This window comes from Haliotis cracherodii, unplaced genomic scaffold (genome assembly GCF_022045235.1).
Source record: "Haliotis cracherodii isolate W230 unplaced genomic scaffold, xgHalCrac1.p SCAF_15, whole genome shotgun sequence".
In the NCBI taxonomy this organism is placed as follows: Eukaryota; Metazoa; Mollusca; class Gastropoda; order Lepetellida; family Haliotidae; genus Haliotis; species Haliotis cracherodii.
The window spans coordinates 12408375-12430526 of NW_027266270.1; the positions used below are offsets into that span (position 1 = coordinate 12408375).

A 22152-nucleotide genomic window follows, 5' to 3' on the forward strand; every position below is an offset into this window, starting at 1 on the left:
GATAGGACACAATATCATTTAGATGAGGTACGACAGTCGATATAGGACACTAAATCATGCACGATGAGGTTCGACAGTCGAGATAGGACACTATATCATGCACGATGAGGTCCGACAGTTGAGATAGGACACTATATCATGCACGATGAGGTACGACATTCGAGTTAGGACACTATATCATGCACGATGAGGTTCGACAGTCGAGATAGGACACTATATCATGCACGATGAGGTTCGACAGTCGAGATAGGACACTATATCATGCACGATGAGGTTCGACAGTCGAGATAGGACACTGTATCATGCACGATGACGTACGACAGTGGAGATAGGACACTATATCATTTAGATGAGGTTCGACAGTCGAGATAGGACACTATTTCATGCACGATGAGGTCCAACAGTCGAGATAGGACACTATATCATGCACGATGAGGTCCGACAGTCGAGATAGGACACTGTATCATGCACGATGACGTACGACAGTGGAGATAGGACACTATATCATTTAGATGAGGTTCGACAGTCGAGATAGGACACTATTTCATGCAGGATGAGGTCCGACAGTCGAGATAGGACACTATAGCATGCACGATTAGGTCCGACAGTCGAGATAGGACACTATATCATGCACGATGAGGTCCGACAGTCGAGATAGGACACTATATCATGCACGATGACGTTCGACAGTCGAGATAGGACACTATTTCATGCACGATGAGGTCCGACAGTTGAGATAGTACACTATATCATGCACGATGAGGTTTCACCGAAGTGGTAAACGTCTGAGACCTGCAGCACTTCGGGCTTTCCTCCCACGTTAAGCTGACACGCCGCGATATAACTGTAATACTGTTAAAAGCGGCGTTAAACACAACTCACTCACTAGTTGAACTGCATGTTTTGTAAGGGCTCTGATGATACATTTATACCTGTCCTTCGTGCTGTTTGTGTAGTGAAGGCAAAGTAACTGGATTGCACAACCAACGCTAAAAATAGATCGTTACTGAGTTACAACACACACATAGGACATTGGTGATGTCTCGTGGGCCTGGAGAGCTAACGCGCGAATGTGAATACTGACCAAGGAGTGTTTGAGGTAGGTTTTTGTAGAAATATCTTACATTTGATGATTTGAAGATCTTTATAACGTTTATTGCTGTGTGCGGAGTGTGGCCTGAGAAACATTCAAAGAAAGCAAATACAATCAAACTTTGACTTTGAGGACTTTCAAACATCAGTTGGACTCCGTAAGTGAAGTAGATCAATAATATCGTATTCAGAATATGCAATAGGTAGGAGTGAGTGAGTTACAATGTAACGTTACTTCGGCGCTGTTTCAGTCACATTGCCACGAGAACAAGTTTCAATAGCCATAAGCATGTCATATAACTACGTCAAAACTTATCAAACATATTTTAGCATAAAAGTACACATCTTCAAGAGGCGTGAGAGTTAACTGACTTTAAAGTCATATAAAGTTATACTCAGTTAACTCAGTTAACTTGCCTCGGGAAGATGAAAAGCACTATTTACAACTGCTTAAAACACTGGCTATAAGGCCACCTCGCAGGATATACTTGTAGGCATACCCGTGAAGACCCGGGTTGAAATAGGCCTTTAGTAACCCATGCTAGCCGTAAAAGGCGACTTGTTGTAAGAGGCGACTAACGGGTCAGGCTCGCTGGCTTGGTTGATGCATGTCATTGAATCCCAATTGTGTAGATCGATGCTCATGATATCAATCTCTAGATTGTCGGTCTAGACTCGATTATTTACAGACCACCGTCATCTAGCTGGAATATTGCTGAGGGCAGCGTTAAACAACAAACAAAACATGTAGGTGGGATGAATGGGTCGAACATGTGTGTAGAATAACGTATTTAGTAAATATCGATTGAAAACACACCTTAAGAGGACGTCACTTAATTAACTCAGTAAATCAACATCAATGAGTCAAGTTATTATCTTTGAAATGACCCACTGTTCTTCTAAATGCGAAAGCTCAGAGAGCTTGGTAACGTGGACATATTTTTAGGTGGATGACTCATTGAAATGCCGAGTGTCTATTAATAGTACGTGATCATAATAGACTGTCATAAAACGAAATGAACCTCGCGTCAGTGTATTCAGTCATAATACCACGTGGTGCTTTCTTTGAATGTTACCCAAGTAAAACTCCGCACACTGCACTGAACGTTATAAACATCTTCATATCATTACCGATTTTTAGTGATCTATTCATATAATTTTCACCACCATTTTGTCTTTTACGCCTTATACTGTTTTTTTCACAACAGTCCGAGGCGTAAACGAGAAAAAAAAAATGGCGGTGAAAATTATATGAATGGATCACTGAAAATCAGTGAAGACACTGGGTGTTCACAAAAAGCGTAAAACGGAGTAAAAGATCTGGAGTGAGTGAGTGAGTATGGTTTTACGCCGCTTTAAGCAATATTCCAGCAATATAACGTCGGTGGACACCAGAAATGGGCTTCACACATTGTACCCATGTCGGGAATCGAACCCGGGTCTTCGGCGTGACGAGCGAACGCTTTAACCACTAGGCTACCCGGCCGCCCCGGTAAAATATCTGATCCCAATTAGACAGTCTTGTCTCACAGACTTGCTCGCTCTGTGAAGAGAAAATACATGTCATGGTTACATGGTGATTATCCCTTTGAACTAAATATTAATTCAGACAAAGGATGTCATGAATCTCTGTCACAAATAGTGATGCACTGTCTGCATATTATGCAAAAGAAGGATTTATTTTTTTCTTGTTTTGCCACATCCTTAACTTTAAAGTTCACGGGGAGCATTATATCTAGTGTTTGAGGAACTATCTACACAATTATATATATTCTTATCAATTTTGTTTCAGCAGGAGTAGCTTTAATTCCAGTATCCAACTGATGCAGAATGGGACGAGGCCAGCTGTATTCTCGGGGCATGAAGAAACAAAGCCTTTCGACAACAGCCTTGCTGAACGCGCTGTTGTTAGGCTTATTTCTGAACCTGTGTCCTCTGTCAGTTTTCTTTACTGATCCAAATAGCCCGGAATTGTGCTTCATCAACTGGAAGAATTTGTTCTACACTGGACTCTGCTTTCTGAAACTCGTCTTCGCTCTACTGAAAAACAGGGTGCGAACGTCCCTATTGAGATATGGCGGATGGAGGGTTTTCTGCTGTGGCACGTTCATTGTCTTATCTAGTTACCTATTTGTTGTCTTAGTTTTGGACAGAGCAGCGCTTTGGACATGGGAAACATTTGAATACAATTACATCAATAGATTAGAGGATAGCGTCGTTACCATAGATGAAACCAGATCCCAGTTTATGGTGCGTGATCGTGAGATCCCCGGTCCAGAACCCCTGAAGCTCGAGAGACACATGAGATACGAAGGTGAAGACGTAAGACTGGTATGTGAAGACATGCTGGTTTTCAATGGAATTGTGAAATTCCACGAGAAGCAGGTGATCTGGAAGCATAATAGGCAGAAAATCGAATCATCGCCCCAGCATCATATCACAACAGTGTTTGAAGAAGTCACTTTGAATACTTCTAAAACATTATCCACTGAGTATGACTTCTATATCTATCATGTGAAGTCAAAGCTTGACATTAATCTTATCAATGCTGAAGATTTTGGAAAATATTCCTGTCACGTTGCAAAACTGGCCACATTGCTTGCGTCATATGCTAGCGTCAATATGAAAAAAACAAACGCGGATGAACAAAGTCAGTCTAGAAGAAAAGAATCGTATGAATGTCCGAATGTCCGCAAAGAGCCAACCAAATGCCCATGTCCTGATGAGGATTTGCCGTCCATGAACTTTAATCCCTTGCCATACACCTGGACTGCAGAGTTCAGTTTAGCAAAGATCAAACCTACGAGAAGAACTGTTTCTGTTCCAGTAGGTGGTATTGTTTCAACAAGTGCTTCATATAGTTATTTGGAAGACGCGCCAAATCTAATTGACTTTGATCATGAAATCAACGGAAAGTCCTTCCAAAATACATGCGAGGGACTTGATCAGTCATGCTCCATATTTGTGTTCCTGTACTGGTTCCTGTGGCATGATGGTGGCCATTACTCAAACATTCCTGCCTTCTATCAACAACTTCAGATGGTGGAGGGCGTTGGCGGAACAAGCTGGCAATGCGTTTGTCCTAACACATACGGAGTCCACAAATTCGTCTTCTATCGCCAGTTCTATGATACAACTCGGGGAACGAACACAATTATTGAAGTGGATTACCCAGACACTGTCGAACTTGTTCCCGAGGAACCCCATCTCTTAGACTTGTACTACAATGGCTCAAAGAAAGCTCTTCCGTTGCCAGAGCCGTCTTGTTGGGGGAGTGTGAAAACAAAAGCCTGTGAACTACTTGAAATGTTTCTAAAGAATCTATCCTATAACTACTTTTATAAAGAAAAGCAGATATTCCTCGGCGGATTCATGTTTTGTCTAGTATTGCCTTGGATTTTGACCAGAACGATATTGACATGGGTGACCAATCCAATCATCAACATGATACTAGGGAGGAGACGAGTCAACATCCAACCAATCCAAGGAAGTGGTACACTGGCAGGACTTGCGCCAGCAGACAACACTGTTTTTAAATACGACCTCTACATTTCCTATGCTGATGAACAGACGGCAATGGCGTCTGAAATTGCCCAGGCGCTCACCTCGTGGGGTTTAAGGGTGTGTTTTCGTGATAATGATGTTCTCGGAAATGAAATTGTTAACCAGGCTGTTTCAAGGCTGATTGTGGAGAGCTGGAAATTCCTCGTCATTGTCTCACAAGAATACGTCGACAGCCAACTTCAGAATAATTTTGAAATGCACCTTATCATACAGAGGCTCCGTGATGGCTATATTAACAATAGAAATGTTGCCATGTTAGCCCTCAATCCTGATTTGATTCCAGATGTCTTCAGCAGTTTTGTTATTTTAAGCCACTATGAAAACAGTTCTGATGATTTGGATGACATAATGTTATGGCATGGACAATCTATATTTCCTAATGATTCAAACACCTCGGCCAAAATTACAGGATCATGCCACTGCCGAGGGATCTTCGATTGCCTTCCACGATTCTTGACATATTTTATTAGAACAAGTTATGTTTTCTGTTTCATATTTTGTCTTGTACTTTTAACATGGTCTGTTTGATTGAAGACCTCTGTGCTTGCCTTGTTGGCCTTATATGACCGCGTTTGCCTTATATGGAGCATTGCTGTTGTATCAATATAATGTATCATTGAAAGATATGAAGAAATGAGTGCACCTGGTGTTAAATAAGTTCAGTATTAGGAGGTTAGGATCTCTACAGGGACTGAGCATCTATTTTCAACAAGACATTTGGGTGCATGAGGGATGCGATTATTATGATGACCATACTTCTCTGTACATTGTATGCTCGTCAAAACAATTTAGGGATCACTGATATTTTGTAGCACTGTTCATTCGATTCCTTAAAATTTGGTGAATGGACTCCTGATCGACGGCTAACGTACTGATATTGAGGACTACCCTTACTCAAGTGACTACATGACCAGAACAAAGAATTTGAATCATACTGAACTCGTAAACGTTCATTTTGACCAGCACTAATTTTCATGGAAATTCTTGTTGTAATCTCCTCCTCACATCTACCGTAAAAATGGAGATCGTTCATTTGCTCACTTATTCTCATGAAGCATGAGCCAAAAGGAATTTTGTGCGAAATTTGGGTTGATAAAGGCAGGTCGCTATGAAACTGCATCACTGTGTTCAACATGCCACAACGTCGACACCTCACGATTGAAGAACGAGCCAGAGCTATTGGGTGGCTAAATGAGAATGTTTCACAGCGGGAAGCTGCTCCAAGGTTAAATGTTAGTACATCCGTCATCTGCATATTACGTCAGCGATTCCAACAAACACAGACAGTACATGATAGACCAAGGTCAGGACGCCCTCGTGTGACAACATGAAGAGGAGACCGGTACGTCGTTGTTGAAGCATTGAGGAGGAGAACAGTCACAGCAAACCATCTTCGAAAGCAACTGAGGGCTGCTACAGGAACAAATGTCAGTGACCAAACCATAAGAAACCGTATGAGGGAAAGAAACATCTGGCCCCGACGTCAAGCCGTTAGACCGCTTCTTCTTCCGCGTCACAGAGCAGCCAGAGACGCATGGGCACGGCAACACCGACAGTGGACAAGACAACAGTGGTCAGCAGTTCTTTTTTTCTGACGAATCTCGGTTCTCACTGAAGCATAATGACGGTCGTGTTCTTGTCTACAGACGGCGTGGGGAACGTTTTACTGACGTCAACGTCCGTGAGCACAATCGTTTTGGTGGTGGTAGTGTCATGATGTGGGCCGCCTTCTAATTTCATCACAGAACCAATCTTTATGTCATCAACGTCTAAGGCGCCGCGATTCGCTGTGCAGAGTTGCGTCTCTTGGGCACGCCAGAAACCAATGATTGTGGGTTCGAATCCCGGTTCGCCCCGATTATGTTTGAATTCTAGGTTTGTCAGTACAATACCCGTGCTCGTGGGTTTCACCGAAGTGGTAAACGTCCGAGACCTGCATCACTTCGGGCTTTCCTCCCACATTAAGCTGACACGCCGTGATATAACTGGAATACTGTTAAAAGCAGCGTTAAACCCAACTCACTCTCTCACTCACTCACTCCTGATATGGCACCCATTGAACACGTATGGGATCTGTTAACGAGACGTGTTAGGGAGAACCACCCTCCACCTCAAGATCTGCGCCAGCTTGCTCAATGGCTGAATTTGGAGTGGCATGCTATCCCACAGAACACACTACAGACATTAGTGACATCCATGAGGCGTCGTTGTGTTGCATGTGTGGCTGCTAGGGGCGGACACACTCGTTACTGACTTTTCTCTCATGGCCTGGATTTCCAACTTTGACCCCAGTGACATTATTGACATCAACACTTGTTCACGTTATGAAATGAAGTGGATTGTTCATGATTCTGTCTTACTGTATGCTCGGTCATTATTGAATTTACTACACATGTCTTCGTCTTCTGTTCCTTTTTTATTTTAAGTGCTAACAGGGGGCACGGGTGGCCCAGTCGTCTAAGGCGCCGCGATTCGCTGTGCAGAGTTGTGTCCCTTGGGTACGCCAGAAACATAATTGTGGGTTCGAATCCCGATTCGCCCCGATTATGTTTCTAGGTTTGTCAGCACCATACCCGTGCTCGTGGGTTTCACTGAAGTGGTAAACGTCTGAGACCTGCATCACTTCGAGCTTTCCTCCTACATTAAGCTGACACGCCGTGATATAACTGGAATACTGTTAAAAGCGGCGTTAAATCCAACTCACTCACTCACTCAATTAAGTGCAAACATATCAATGTTCCCTAACTTCTTTTGAGTAGTATATATGGACCCCGTGAGGATTCTGGGTTGGAATAGGTCTGAAGAGCCGGTTAAAGAGGATCGACCGGTCAATCCCAGCGATTGGATTTATACAAAATCTCGTATCAAGACTATGTAATGGGTAGATAGCATGGATGGATCATGTGTATAGGATCACGTGTGTTATATGGTATATTGGAGAGAATTATATCACATTGTAGAAGATTATCTCACATCTTAAGGATCCACGAGTTCGTCTTCTACCGTCAGTTCTACAATACATCCCTTGGATTATACGAAGTTATTGTTGTGGAATATTCTACTTGTGTGGTGTAATCAATGCAGATACTTGAGTATCTTTTGTAAAGGACTGGTTTGGATTTTGACCAATCTCATTAAAATCAGATCTTAGTTCTCGCTACCGCTAAACAAAGATCTGAGAACACCCCATTACTGGTCATGTCAGACCGACGTTGCGCGACCGACCGATGGAATGACCGACAAGAAGTCGACATTAGCCAATAAGAAAGCAGCTTTCTCGTGCTTTACGGCACTAATTTCAAATTGGCGACTACGTTTCGAAACATATTTTGACAAATTCTCGATTAAAAGTTTGAAATCTGAACAAAAGAACATTCTGGATTTATGGCTTATAGATGGTCTAGATTGTATGCATGGATTCAGTCGTTAAGCTCGTAACTATCGCTGGGAATACCCCGTGTTAAGGTTTTCGAGGTTGCATGATCAGAAATCATATTCCAACTGTCACTTTTATGATCTGGTAAGCGACGCTCTGATTGGTCGGATGAAAGGTGAACCCAAATGGGATGTCCTCAGACCAAGAACGATGTTGAGACGGAAGACATATCCAAGCATCAGTATGATACTTGGGAGGAGAAATGTAAATATTCAGTCAATTCAAGGAAGGGGAACAATAGAAAGACTTGCACCACCAGACATCAATGTTGATAAATGCGACCTCTATATTCCTATGCTGACGATCAGAGGACAAAAGAGCCCAAGCTCTCAACTGGCAAGGTTTGGGAGTGGGGTTCTAAATGTAAATTTGTAATCGCAGACCTGTTGAATATTGAATGAAATGACCTAACCTGGCTATGTATATATTTTGTACACATACACGCACATTCGCACTTGTAAGCGATTGAGTGAACATGCCTGTTTATTGCTTCGGGCATTGCTGATCACAGCTGACGCAACTGATCTATTTATATACCTTAGGTTTTACCCTGTCGCTTTTGTATTTGAGCGGCATCGACCAGTGTTTGGTTAAACAGGTAACATGTTGTTAAACAGTCTCGATAAATTAATAATACAAAACTTAGCCATGTATATGCCACACACCGTTATATAGGACCAAATCTGTAAATAATAGTTAAAATTATGTGCAACATCTCTGTCACATGTACCAAGCGCCTGGGGCCTGTTAGGTGCTTGAATTAAGATTGATTAATGTTATGCAGAATGCACGTAATTTGTGACTTCTGTTCCCATGAAAAGTGGTGTGGTGGGACGTTGTGTTCAGAAACCTATTTGGCGCCATTTATCAACACATCAACTTCCAACTTTATAACCGATCTTACCCCGTGGTGATTCCGGGTTAGAACAGGCAACCGGTAATTTATTTTCATCACAAGGACCGACTGGTGAGTCGGGTGGTCAGGCTCGATGAATTGGTTGATTGTGCGTCATGGTACCCCAACAGCGTCGATCGTTGTTAATACTATCAACAGCTAAATTACCTTGCTCGGGTTCGATGATTTATAGGCCGACTTTATATAAACGTAAAAGAGTTCTAGCTGAGTATGCACAACTTAACAAAACTAGGTATTGATATCGTCTCCAAAACGCAACCAGGTGTTATAGACGCACTCTTACTGAAAACATTATGTATGTGAAGTTGTTTATCAACAACAGCTCCGATTGCAAGCTTGTTGTGTCTCGATGGACCCGGAGTAAATACACTGAAAAACAGCTGACTACTGCTTTTAAGATACCAGTGAATAAGGTATGCTTGTACACATAATAATATATTAACGTTTCCTGATGGTATCGATTTTGATAGAAGTGATGTTGAATAGTAAGCCTATCTTAAACGCAGCTTAAGAACGGCCATTTCTGTTACCTATAGGCAGGGCATTTTTAGACACAGGTAATTTCAATAATTTATATTTAATATACACAATTGATGCACGGGTTGATGCATGTCATTGTATACCAATTACGTGGACCGATGCTCATGATGTCAAACATGTGACACAATATCAATCACTGGATTGTCTGGTCCAGACTCGATTATTTACAAACCGCAGTCATATCGTTAGAATATTGATGAACGCGGCGTTAAACAACAAACAAGCAAATCATAAACAGTGGTGATTTTAGTTTATTTATTGATTTTGTCCCCAGCTCACCAGTCGGCGTGTACAACATGGACCAACGACGAAAGCTGTATTCTGGGGCTACAAGGAAACCACCCGTTTCTACACCAGCCTTGCTATGTGTCCTGTCTGTTGGCTTAGCGCTGAACCTTTGTCCTATCATCGACTTATTTACCGACCCAAACAGCCCTGACTTGTGTTTCATTAATTGGTATAAGCTGCTGTATATTGGATACTGTTTCCTGAACCTCATTGTTGCTCTGTTGAGAAGCTCTGCCCGGAGGTCTGTGCTGAGATATGGCGGTTGGAGGGTGTTCCTGTGTGGCATGTTCATCGTCGTGTCGAGTTATATCTTTGTTACGGTTGTTTTGGACAGATCAGCTCTATGGACGTGGAACACTTTTGAATCCAATTTCATCAAGAGACTGGAGAGCAACGTCGTTGGGATATTCGAAACTAGGCCTGACTTCGTTGTTCGTGAGTTCCGCACTCTAGAACCCATGAAACTCGAGCGACAAGCCAGGTATGAAGGTGAAGATGTAAGACTCGTGTGTGAGAACATCTTGATTTTCAATGGAAGAGTAACATTTCACGAGAAACAGGTCATCTGGAAGCATAATAAAGAAAGAATTGAATCGTCATCCCGACACCACATCACCACGTCGTTTGACGAAATACCTACAAATGAGACTATAAGAACATTGTCGAGTCTTCTTGATATGGACCTTCATTTATATCGTGTTGAATCAAAACTTGATATCTATCTAATTGAAGATGGTGATTTTGGAAAATTCTCCTGTCATGTTGCCAAAAAAGCTATAGCTATAGAATCGCAGCACAGTAAATCAGACACAGCTTCAAAACAGACCCGAACAACCACAAAGGAAAAAGTCCAAAATAAACCAAGAGAGAAACAACAATCACCCGAATGTCCTAAAACACGTGATGAACAGAACCGATGTCCCTGTCATTTTGAGGATTGGGCCCACATGAACTTAAATGTTTTACCCTATCAGTGGACGGCAGAGTTCAGTCTGGCGAAGATCAAACCTACGAGAAGAATTGTGTCTGTTCCAATAGGTGGTATTGTTTCAACAAATGCTTCATATAGTTATTTGAATGACGGGCCAAGCGTAATTGACTTTGATCATGAAATCAACGGAAATTCCTTCGTAAGTACATGCGAGGGACTTGATCAGTCATGCTCCATATTTGTGTACCTGTACTGGTTCCTGTGGCATGATGGAGGCCATTACTCAAACATTCCTGCCTTCTATCAACAACTTCAGATGGTGGAGGGCGTTGGCGGCACAAGCTGGCAATGTGTTTGTCCTAACACATACGGAGTCCACAAATTCGTCTTCTATCGCCAGTTCTACAATACGACTCTTGGAACATACCAAGTTATTGATGTGGAATACCCAGACACTGTCGAACTTGTTCCCGAGGAACCCCATCTCTTAGACTTGCATTACAATGGCTCAAAGAAAGCTCTTCCGTTGCCAGAGCCGTCTTGTTGGGGGAATGTGGAAACAAAAGCCTGTGAGTTACTTGAAAGGCTTCTAAGGAGTCTATGTTGTAACTACTTTAACAAAGAAAAGCAGATATTCCTCTGCGGATTAATATTTTGTTTAGGATTGGCTTGGATCTTGACCGGAACGATATTGAGATGGGTGACCAATCCATGTATCAACATGATACTTGGAAGAAGACGAGTTAACATTCAGCCAATCCAAGGAAGAGGTACACTAGCAGGACTTGCTCCAGCAGACAACACTGTCGTTAAATACGACCTCTACATTTCCTATGCTGATGAACAGACGGCAATGGCGTCTGAAATTGCCCAGGCGCTCACCTCGCGGGGTTTGAAGGTGTGTTTTCGTGATAATGATGTTCTCGGACATGAGATTGTTACCCAGGCTGTTTCAAGGCTGATTGTGGAGAGCTGGAAATTCCTCGTCATTGTCTCACAAGAATACGTCGACAGCCAACTTCAGAATAATTTTGAAATGCCGCTTATCATACAGAGATTCCACGAGGGTTATATCAACGACAGAAACGTATCCCTCTTACCATTGCGCCATGATTTGATTTCCAATGTCTTGAACAATTTCATTGTTCTGGACAAGTGTGAAAACAGTGAGGATCTAATAGAAGATGTACTGTTATGGTATGGGCCGTCGCTATTTCCAAACACTGCCCATATCATCAGACGTCGCCACTACGGTTTTACATCGACCTCAGCCTACTATGTCAGTGGTGTTTGCTTTTATTTGTTGCTTTGTATACTTCTTACGGGCTCTGTTTGGTAGAATATCTTTTCTAATTGTGTCATCATATATGAATTGCTGCTTAGGTTTTGATTTTTGTTTGTTTGTTGTTTAACGCCGCACTCAGCAATATTCCAGCTATTCCAGCGGTCTGTAAATAAACTGCACCAGACAATCCAGTGATTGGCATCATAAGCATACATCCACGCAATTGTGATACAATGGCATGCATCAACCAAGTCAGCGAGATCCTGTTAGTCGCCTCTTACGACAAGCATAGTTGCTTTTTGCGGCAAGCATGGGTTGCTGAAGACCTTTTCTACCCCGGACCTTTACGGGTAGCTTAGGTTTTGAAATGGAGGAAGCAAAGGCTTGAGGGAAGGGATGTATGCGATGATGTTAGTTGTGAATTACCTCCCTTGCAATCTACGCACAGATGAAGTGACAACAATATGGTCCATAATGTACAGAATTAACATGTTTTACATGTTGTTATAAGACTTGCATATAAATGTATATAAGACTTGTATATAAATGCTTGGTTAATAAACATATCTAGATAGACAATGACGCTTGTTCTGGTTATTGGAAACATACGATTGGATGCATCGTTATAGATATTACTAACGGTTCGAATATATTTTAATCACTTTGTATATATTTATAAGCTCGTAAAAATGCGGTAATACTCAAAGAAAAGAATAGTTTACATTGATTTAAGCAAAAGTGAAAAAAGAATTGAAATGAAATACATGTATAAAATTTAACTATACTGAAATCTTGCATAATTTCTTACAATATTTTATTCAAAAGAAGATACTAGTAATTGATTATACACAGAAAACAATCAGTCAGTGAGTTGGGTTGTACGTTGTCTTTAGCACTATCCCATCTATGATACAGCAGGGGACTTTCGACACGTTGGCCTCGTATGTGAATTGAACTCGGTATTCAGTGTGAGGAGTAAACCTTTTCGGTGTGAGGAACGTTTTCGGTGTAAGGAGTGAATGTTTTCGGTGTAAGGAGTGAAGGTTTTCGGTGTGAGGAGTGAAGGTTTTCGGTGTGAAGAGTTAAGGTTTTCGGTGTAAGGAGTGAACGTTTACAGTGTAAGGAGTGAACGTTTTCGTTGTGAGGAGTGAACGTTTACGGTGTAATGAGTGAACGTTTTCGGTGTGAAGAATGAATGTTTTCGGTGTGAGGAGTGAACGTTTACGGCGCAATGAGTGAACGTTTTCGGTGTGAAGAATGAACGTTTTCGTTGTGAGGAGTGAACATTTACGGTGCAATGAGTGAACGTTTTCGGTGTGAAGAATGAATGTTTTCGGTGTGAGGAGTGAACGTTTTCGGTGTAAGGAGTGAACGTTTTCGGTGTGAAGAATGAATGTTTTCGGTGTGAGGAGTGACATGAGGAGTGAGGAGTGAACGTTTTCGGTGTAAGGAGTGAACGTTTTCGGTGTAAGGAGTGAACGTTTTCGGTGTATGGAGTGAACGTTTTCGGTGTGAGGAGTGAACGTTTTCGGTGTAAGGAGTGAACGTTTTCGGTGTGAAGAATGAATGTTTTCGGTGTGAGGAGTGAACGTTTTCGGTGTAAGGAGTGAACGTTTTCGGTGTGAAAAATGAATGTTTTCGGTGTGAGGAGTGAACGTTTTCGGTGTGAAGAATGAATGTTTTCGGTGTGAGGAGTGAACGTTTTCAGTGTAAGGAGTCAACGTTTTCGGTGTATGGAGTCAACGTTTTCGGTGTAAGGCGTGATCGAACGTTTTCGTGTAAGGAGTGACATGAGGAGTGAGGAGTCAACGTTTTCGGTGTAAGGAGTGAACGTTTTCGGTGTAACGAGTGTATATGTTTTCGGTGTGAGGAGTGAACGTTTTCAGTGTAAGGAGTGAACGTTTTCGGTGTGAAGAATGAATGTTTTCGGTGTGAGGAGTGAACGTTTTCGGTGTAAGGAGTGAACGTTTTTGGTGTGAAGAATGAATGTTTTCGGTGTGAGGAGTGAACGTTTTCGGTGTAAGGAGTGAACGTTTTTGGTGTGAAGAATGAATGTTTTCGGTGTGAGGAGTGAACATTTTCGGTGTGAGGAGTGAACGTTTTAACCACCACATTATCCCACTTCATCGCAAAACATAACACTTTTCCATTACCGTCGGTAACAAAGTTTCATCAGAGACTATAAAATACATATTTTGTCAGTCGTAAACTTCTTTCAAAATTCACTATGATGGCATTCCCAAAGACATAAACAAAAGTATAAGTATTTAACCATGTATCATATGACTAACCACGGAGCCGGGTAGTCCTGTGGGTACCCGCGGATCCTGCTCAGGACCCACCCGAACCGAGTACCCGAGCTACGTACCCGTCCCAACCCTATACATTTGGGCGCGAGGGCAATTTTTTTCTCTCAACATTCTTGTAATGGCCACGCCCGACAAGGGTGGCAGCGATGTCACTAAGAGTGTATCGAAAGTGTCACGCGCTGGGAAGGAGCATGAGCGGCGATTAAACTGGTTCCACTGTTGGTACACGACGCAAGCTTAGCGCGATCTAGTTTAGGTAGACGGAAACCCAATCTAGAGCGGCGAATAAGCTGGTTCCCGGCTCCCTATGCGCGTCGTCAACTTGCGCCAAGCTATTGGAGACGGGGCCCAGCTTAGAGCGGCAATGAGCGCAAGCGCTCACAGAAGGCAAAACCAGTCTATCCCAGGAGTCGGAGAGCTTTAAGCTGGGCCCCGTCTCCATTATCACAATATATAGGAGCCGGTACAGGCCAATGAGACGATGGCTGTGAGCCCCTTCGAAATATTAAACATACACTATGTTATGTAATTTTTCATTGGTCGCTATTTTTAGACGAAGCGCTACCCTTCTACAAAAGCCTCCACTGAGAAACGTCACAAACTACTTTAAGTCATTTTGTTAGATGTGCCACCGTTGGGTGCAGGAAAGACCTTCAAACTTTAAATTGTAATTAATTGTAGGAAATTAAATTTCCAAAATTATTTTCTTCATATATTTTACGTACATGATATCGATATGTAAGAGAAATGATAGTAAACATAGTCTAGCGTATTCTTTGCATGAACATTTCGCAGGTTTTCGAATACACCCCCAAATTGTGCTATGCGAGACAAATATTTATTATACACTTGTCAGAAAACTTTGAGCGAATAAAATATTCTCAGGTATTTGAATGAGACACGCATGTTGGAAGTTTATATATGTCGACATATGTAGAACCACCTATAAAGTATAAATGTCGCATTGAAAATATTCCTAACTTTGTCTTTCCATTCCATGACGTCTAAAAAGTTTATTTTAGAGGGTTGGTGTTCCATTTAAAGAATAAAGAATAACTCGTAATAAATATGATGTGACTCTTCTGACAAAATAGAAATGTGTTGTACGACTCGTATGTGGTTGCAATATATTTATTGGATGATTACGTTTAAAATGATAAAACTTCTGTTGAAAATATTGAAATTGGAATAGAATAGCAATTAACTATGGCCGATGTTGATATTTTCTAGCTATATATTTTTAAACAACATTCAAATGCAATACAATTATTAATACCAACGAAATAAGTCAATGTCCACCCAGTCATCACTTCTAACTTTGTACAACATTGTAGCTGAGTGACAGCAGTATGAAGGTGACATTCCGTTTCAAAGTGTTACAAATAATACTATATAGTAGTAAGTTATAGTTACAACACACCAAGGCGAGTTGTTTGGGCAGTAAGAGCACGGTTTGGCTTGGCATTTGATTGACAGACAAAAGGACCGAGGGGCGGAGCCCCGAGGTGATCCTTTTGTCTGTCAATCAAATGCCAAGCCAAACCCATTCGTCACCACTCGCCCCTTTCCGTAACCTGCAAGAAGACTCGTCCCCCTATCGATGAATGTTATGTGCGAAAATACGACAAACCAATCAGAATGCGCGTATGATTTCAAGTTCTTCGTCAAAGAATCCCTCAGAAATAATTTTTGATTTTACATATGTCTTGCATCTAAAAATATACCCAAGACACAGTTAAATGTGTTCAATCATATATAATTCCGCATGTCCCGATGTGCTTTAAATTGCATCTAAAATATATATAATATATGGGGAAATAAAACTGAACCATTACACAACGAGTTGACAATTGTTTTAGGTATGCCCGTTTACGCTAAGACGGAACCCGGTCACAAAAATGGCCACGAGAGGGGCACGAGTCGCTATTCGGCTTGTCCCGGAATAACACGAGTTGGTCACGAATGAAGCCAAACCGTGCTCTTACTGCCCAATCAACGAGTAGGTGGGTGTGTTGTAAGTGACTTGTAGCACGGGTTGCGACGGTCATTCCAAAATTGCGCGGGTTTGTGTAAAATTTAGTGACGTATAATATGACGTTAACTTTTAATCTAATTGTTATATCAAGTGTAAACTTTGGAATTTTCAAAGGCACATTAGAAATGTCAACTATTAATTTTCCGAATTTAGCAAAATGCGTTCTGTGTCCAGTTGTTTTTATGTTTGACAGTTATATTGTAATCTTTTAATTAAGTTATGAACATTTCTATTGTTTTTTGTTGTTTATTTACGTTATTACTCTTGAACACTGTGTACAACACTAAAGAAACATTGTAAGTTTGAAATTTCTCAAGCTAGTAGGCGGGGCTTGCTGATCTTGGCACCAGCCAATGGTAATGATCTTTAACAAACTGTGCTCTTACTACCATGATACAGCACGGGTAAGATCAAAGGTACCGCTCGCAACCCGTGCTACAATGTAGTTTAAGATTGCACCTGGGTGCGTCCAGGTGTCGATTTTCTTTTAAACATGGATGGTATTTAGTAACTATTTACATAAATCAAACCTGTTGTCAACGCGCATGTTGACGGGGAATTAGCTCTTGGGGGAATGAAGGACAAAATCGACATCACTGTCCCGGAACGCTTTATGCACAACATGTAAACAATAAACAACAATTGCACAATGAGCTGAATACCTGCTCTGACAACACAAACACAGCAATGAGCGGACCTTTCAGCTCAGGCGTACAAGAGGTGAGCGGAGCTCCAGCTCACCTCAGGGCGTTTCCTACGAGCGGCACATCCTGCTCGAGGTCGTCCCTATGCCAGGACTCGGAATTCCAAGCCTGACTAACACCGTAGTAACTATGTAATGGTAGCACATATATAGTAATGAACAACAATGGACAGACACAGAGACAACGACGTTGCTTTGGATATTGGACATGTGGGTGTGATTAACCAACACAGTTCATGGGATGATCAATTAGGGCAATAAATGCCATACTATAAAAAGCAGTAGTTAAATGGAAGTGATAGTCCAGGCTGACTGACAGTCAAAATACAATGAAATGTTGGTGAGGATTAACAACGGGGATTAGTGTCTTATAAATAATGACAATTAAGTTACGGAGACATATACATGTCATGGCTACAGGGTAATCAGCCTTTGCAATCAAATGTACTTCAGACAATGGTAGTCGTAAATCAGTCGCTATGACACTGTGTTAACCTTCTGGATGCCGAGTTTTTTTTCTGACGCACATTTTCATAAGATCGGAAAAGTGAAGGTTGTGCGAGAATTGCGCTCACGCGGCACCCGATCTACCTCTGGCTATAAAATTATGCAGAGGTGGAGAATATTAAATTTCCTATTTGATGGTGTAAAGTTAACTGCAAATATTGAACCGGTTTTTTAAAAAAAACACTTCTAAGTGTTGCCCGAGAATTTTTTCTACCTTGAAAAACAGTAAATTTCTCCGCTTTTTATCGTACACCGATAAAAGTATTGTGCGACGATTATTTTTATTTACAAGCTTTACGGAATCTGTGAGCGAACAAAATACTGCCTAATATCTGAACGACATAACTATATACCAAATGCAGTTATATGCGTATGTATAACGACAAACATGCAATGACAAAAATAGCTTGCCGTAAATGACGAAAACTGATTTTTATCTATGACGTCAAAAGGCGACAGAGAGGTTACACACGCACAAAGAAAAGGGGGCATAACTCCGCTAAGCTTAGCACTAGTTTATTATAACTCATGTCACTTGGTGAGAATTAGCTGTGGGTAAGGATAATATATTTTCGTGGTGTTTTGTTCACGAGGAACCAAACTATTCCAACACAAATATCGATAAAGAAACTGTATACGTTTAGTTGTAAAAAACAACAACATAAGAAATGATGAAATCGTGCTTCATAAAAAAGTGGTAAAAGAGAAATGGATGGCCCTATCTAACCTATAACTTAGTCCTTAGATTCCAACATTCTCCTGAATGTGTAAGTGTAATTTGACTAATGTTTCACCATTATTAATGGAGCACTAGCCTTATCATCAAATGTAATGAAACCCCCCCCCAAAAATAACACCGTTCTATTTGACGTCATGGCTGTTTTTATGTCTTTGATAACGTTGGAGAAAGATGACTCTGGTATTTTGATTAATATATATCTCCCCTAATGTTCGTTCATGATATGGAAAATCTCGATGTGTAAAACGGAATTTGGCGCTTTTTCGACACAACATAAAATGACTGCTTTTACCAATTAAATAATGTTTTGAATATGTAAACAATTAGCTAGTTTATCGTGTGTCTTAATTTGACAAGACACGCACCTGTTTGGCATCAATTACGTAATGAAATACACAAAATAATATTTCAAAACAACCAAATTATATTCAATATTGGACAGATATTGTTATTATTTCTCTTCATCTTGTCTCAGAATTACACACTAAAAGATGCGAAGAAAGCTCTATTGGTATAGAATTATCAGGATAATCGTATCCGGTTGAACCAACACCTAGGGTACTTGGCATGGGTTTAATTTTATACATTTTACAATTCCTGGAGAAATAAAGTGAACAGTTTAATATCCTGTGATCACAATATCGAAAAAAGAATGAATCCATTGATTATATAATGCAAAACAAGAGGAATAATTCGTAAATTGTTTGTGGCTAACACGCACCTGGCGAATCGTTAGCTATCACGGGTCTGTGTATCAAAGGACAAAAAAAAAATGAAAAAAATTCCAAGACCAAGACAATTTCAGAAATGTGTGCATATCTTTTTACGAAAAATATTATCCATGTTGTCAAAGTAACATAGAACTATTCATTTTTAGTTATAAAATAAAATGAAACAGCTATTCAAAGACATTGGTTATATGAACTTATGATATTGACTATTACACATCCCAAGAAATACGTACATGCTGCAGTTACCTTTACGCTTCATCTTGTAACACTTGTCCAAAGGAAAGAAATATCGTATTCGACACTAAAAACCTATCAATTGTTATGTAAACAAACAGCAGATTATTAAAGATTCGTTCATACATGTTGTGGTTTATATTTGCGTATGATATCATTTTGAACATTGACAATATCCAAAGGGAAATTAATTGTGTGAAAAAATGTATAAAACATATGCAAAATCTACATCATAACTGAAACTGTAAACAGCATGATACAATGATCGTGTGCACTCTCATTCAAGGACCTTCACCTCAAAGAAATTACCAAATATGTTTTAAAAAACGCCGTGAGTGGTAATTTAGAAATGTGTAAAAAAAATGTCGACATTTACTATGCACCTAATTTTCAGTAATTTTGCTTGGCCAAAAATGCCAGTGGATGACATGACCAAACAGGGAATTTCCCACAGTATTCAAAACTGTGAAGTGTCTCTGTGACTGCTGCAGTTTGAATTTTATTCGACTTCACAGTGAGGGTTGAAGAAGAGGGACAAATATGTCCCTCTATCATCCAAGGGGAAAGCCTGTGTCAGTTTCTCTACTTCATAACATTTTTAGGAATTTTGTAAGCCTTCATTCTGGACAAGGTGTAAATGGACCTCGTTGCCCGAAAATCTATAAAATCTTCGGCCTACTTTTAGAATTCAGTACCGTATTCTAAAGGTGCTCCAAAATATAGAAGTGAATTCTTGTAAATAAATATGTCAACAATGCAGCTCTTTTAACCATTAAGAGGGCAGGATCCAATTGTTTTAGGTTTATGTGAATATACAAACGCAAACAAAATCATCGAATTTCAGAAATACTTTTTTTAAAATATTTTCTGTCTTCACTTAGAATTCAAACCATGAACCACTTTTAATCTGCCTTAGCGCTCCAAAAGATTAGCGAGACTGTTGTCAGTTGATTTTGTTTGTCTATTTTCCACTCTATAAAATTGCCCGCCATCAGATTTTGGTTTAACCACAGCAAACGCAAGATGACACGCTTTTCACAGGTGTGTCCCTCCCTCCCCTGTATCGGTATTAGCGTAGCCATTTTTGAAAATTATTTTGGCCTGTACCGGCAATTTTTTTACTTGGTTCAATTGAGCCTCACAACCAGAAATATTAATTTAAAAACTCCTACCGTTTATCACAATTAATCTTTTATTCTTGCCCCTGCTATCAATCACAGTCTGCAGTGTTATAACAATTATATTGCTGATGAGGTGTAACACTTTTATTTCTTCCCTCAGAATAACATTACACTTCATTTATTAGTAAGTATCTTTCTTAATGTAGGACATGTCATTGGTGATCGCCTCCATAATTCAGTGTATTTGTCTTGCATTTTGGCCACTTCTGACTTGAAGTTGCTGCGTGCTGGATGATGCTTCATCTTTTGGTTGCTGTACAGCAGAAATTCACTCCTTTATGACCAAGAAAAAACCCTACAACAATAAGAACTAGACATCAAGTACATACACAGTGTAAAATTACCATTGTCCAACACCAGATCTATTCATCACCGGACTTAACAAATACTGTTTACACAATTTGATGAATAAGTATATCACTGTGAATATTCATATGGAATACTAACAGCAGTTACTTGTTGCACAAACCTGAAACCACCTGAGACTAAGGGGTCTTTCATTGAAATACACGAGTAAAATACATAATTTGACTTACATACTTTTAATATAACTATGATAATACATATTCAAATCTTAATTGTAATAAAGAAGTTGTTCATCCATAAATTCTTATCCTTACATATTCAAATGTAGTTCGAAATTAAGGGGTATGTGTGTTAAAAATTACAGGATAGGGTTTGATATATTTATTTCAAATACTAGATTATAGTAATCAATATAATGTATTGACTTGCCTTCATGGTTATTTGATTAACTGTTGAGTGATTTGTGACACTATAAGTTATTATGTTTATTTTCCCATATATTCTTTTTTGGTGCATGTTGATGAGAAGAGCTTTATTTTATTCAATTTGGATAATTATTTTTGGGATCAATATATTTACAGGCAGAGCTAAGAAAATCTATTTGTCATGCAGTAATGACTGTCATTCATCCAAAGTGGAGGAAATTATTCATTTTCTCTCAACTTTTAATTATTTCACAAAAACATTTTTTTAATTATTATCTTTTTTTTAATGGGATGAGGTGGGGTGGGGTGGGGTGGGGTGGGGTGGGGTGGGGTGGGGGTCTTTTGAGTCTTTCTTGTTAATTTCTGACATCCACACTTCCGTACAGTCATTAAGTATATGTAGGTGAGAGTAAACTTTGGGTGCAAACTACCAACGTGCAAGAAATAGTACATCTGCATTATTATATCTTTTCACATTTAATATACAAACTAATTTTCATAATTACACAACAATTTATGCACAGGCTTTCTACATTGCATAAAAACCCTATTGTCTCCTTCATAAAAAAATATTTATATGTAAGTTTCTTCTCCAAACTAACAAATTTCTTAATGGAATATTATTTACTTAATTTAAGGTGTGTGACAGAGTAAACATGGTAATTATGACCAAATATAGTGCATATTAAATTTTAAATTCCAAACACGTGATTATTAAGTACTATAATTACTAAAAAAATAAATAAATACAATATACTAAAATAAGTTTCACGTTTAAAAATATATTCATAGCATAGATTTTCCAAATTTCATCCTCCAAATCTTGCCTAATTTAATGCCTATTCAAACTGTCAAAGGCACGGCTTCCATGACACTGCTCATGCCGTCAGATACCAGAATAACGTGGAAAGTGGCCTACCTATTAGTAGT

General features: G+C 40.0%; 2 protein-coding genes across 2 annotated transcripts; both read left to right on the plus strand.

Annotated features, from left to right (window-relative positions):
- Window positions 1-2922: 2922 nt before the first annotated feature.
- LOC139461522 (uncharacterized) lies at window positions 2923-5184 on the plus strand. The gene has a single exon (XM_071243004.1). It carries the CDS (start codon window positions 2923-2925, stop codon window positions 5182-5184), a length of 2262 nt encoding a protein of 753 aa, XP_071099105.1.
- Window positions 5185-9844: 4660 nt separating this feature from the next.
- Window positions 9845-12555, plus strand: LOC139461523 (uncharacterized). Its single transcript, XM_071243005.1, has one exon. The coding sequence runs from the start codon at window positions 9845-9847 to the stop codon at window positions 12104-12106; it is 2262 nt and encodes a 753-aa protein (XP_071099106.1). The 3' UTR covers window positions 12107-12555.
- The last annotated feature ends 9597 nt before the right edge of the window (window positions 12556-22152 follow it).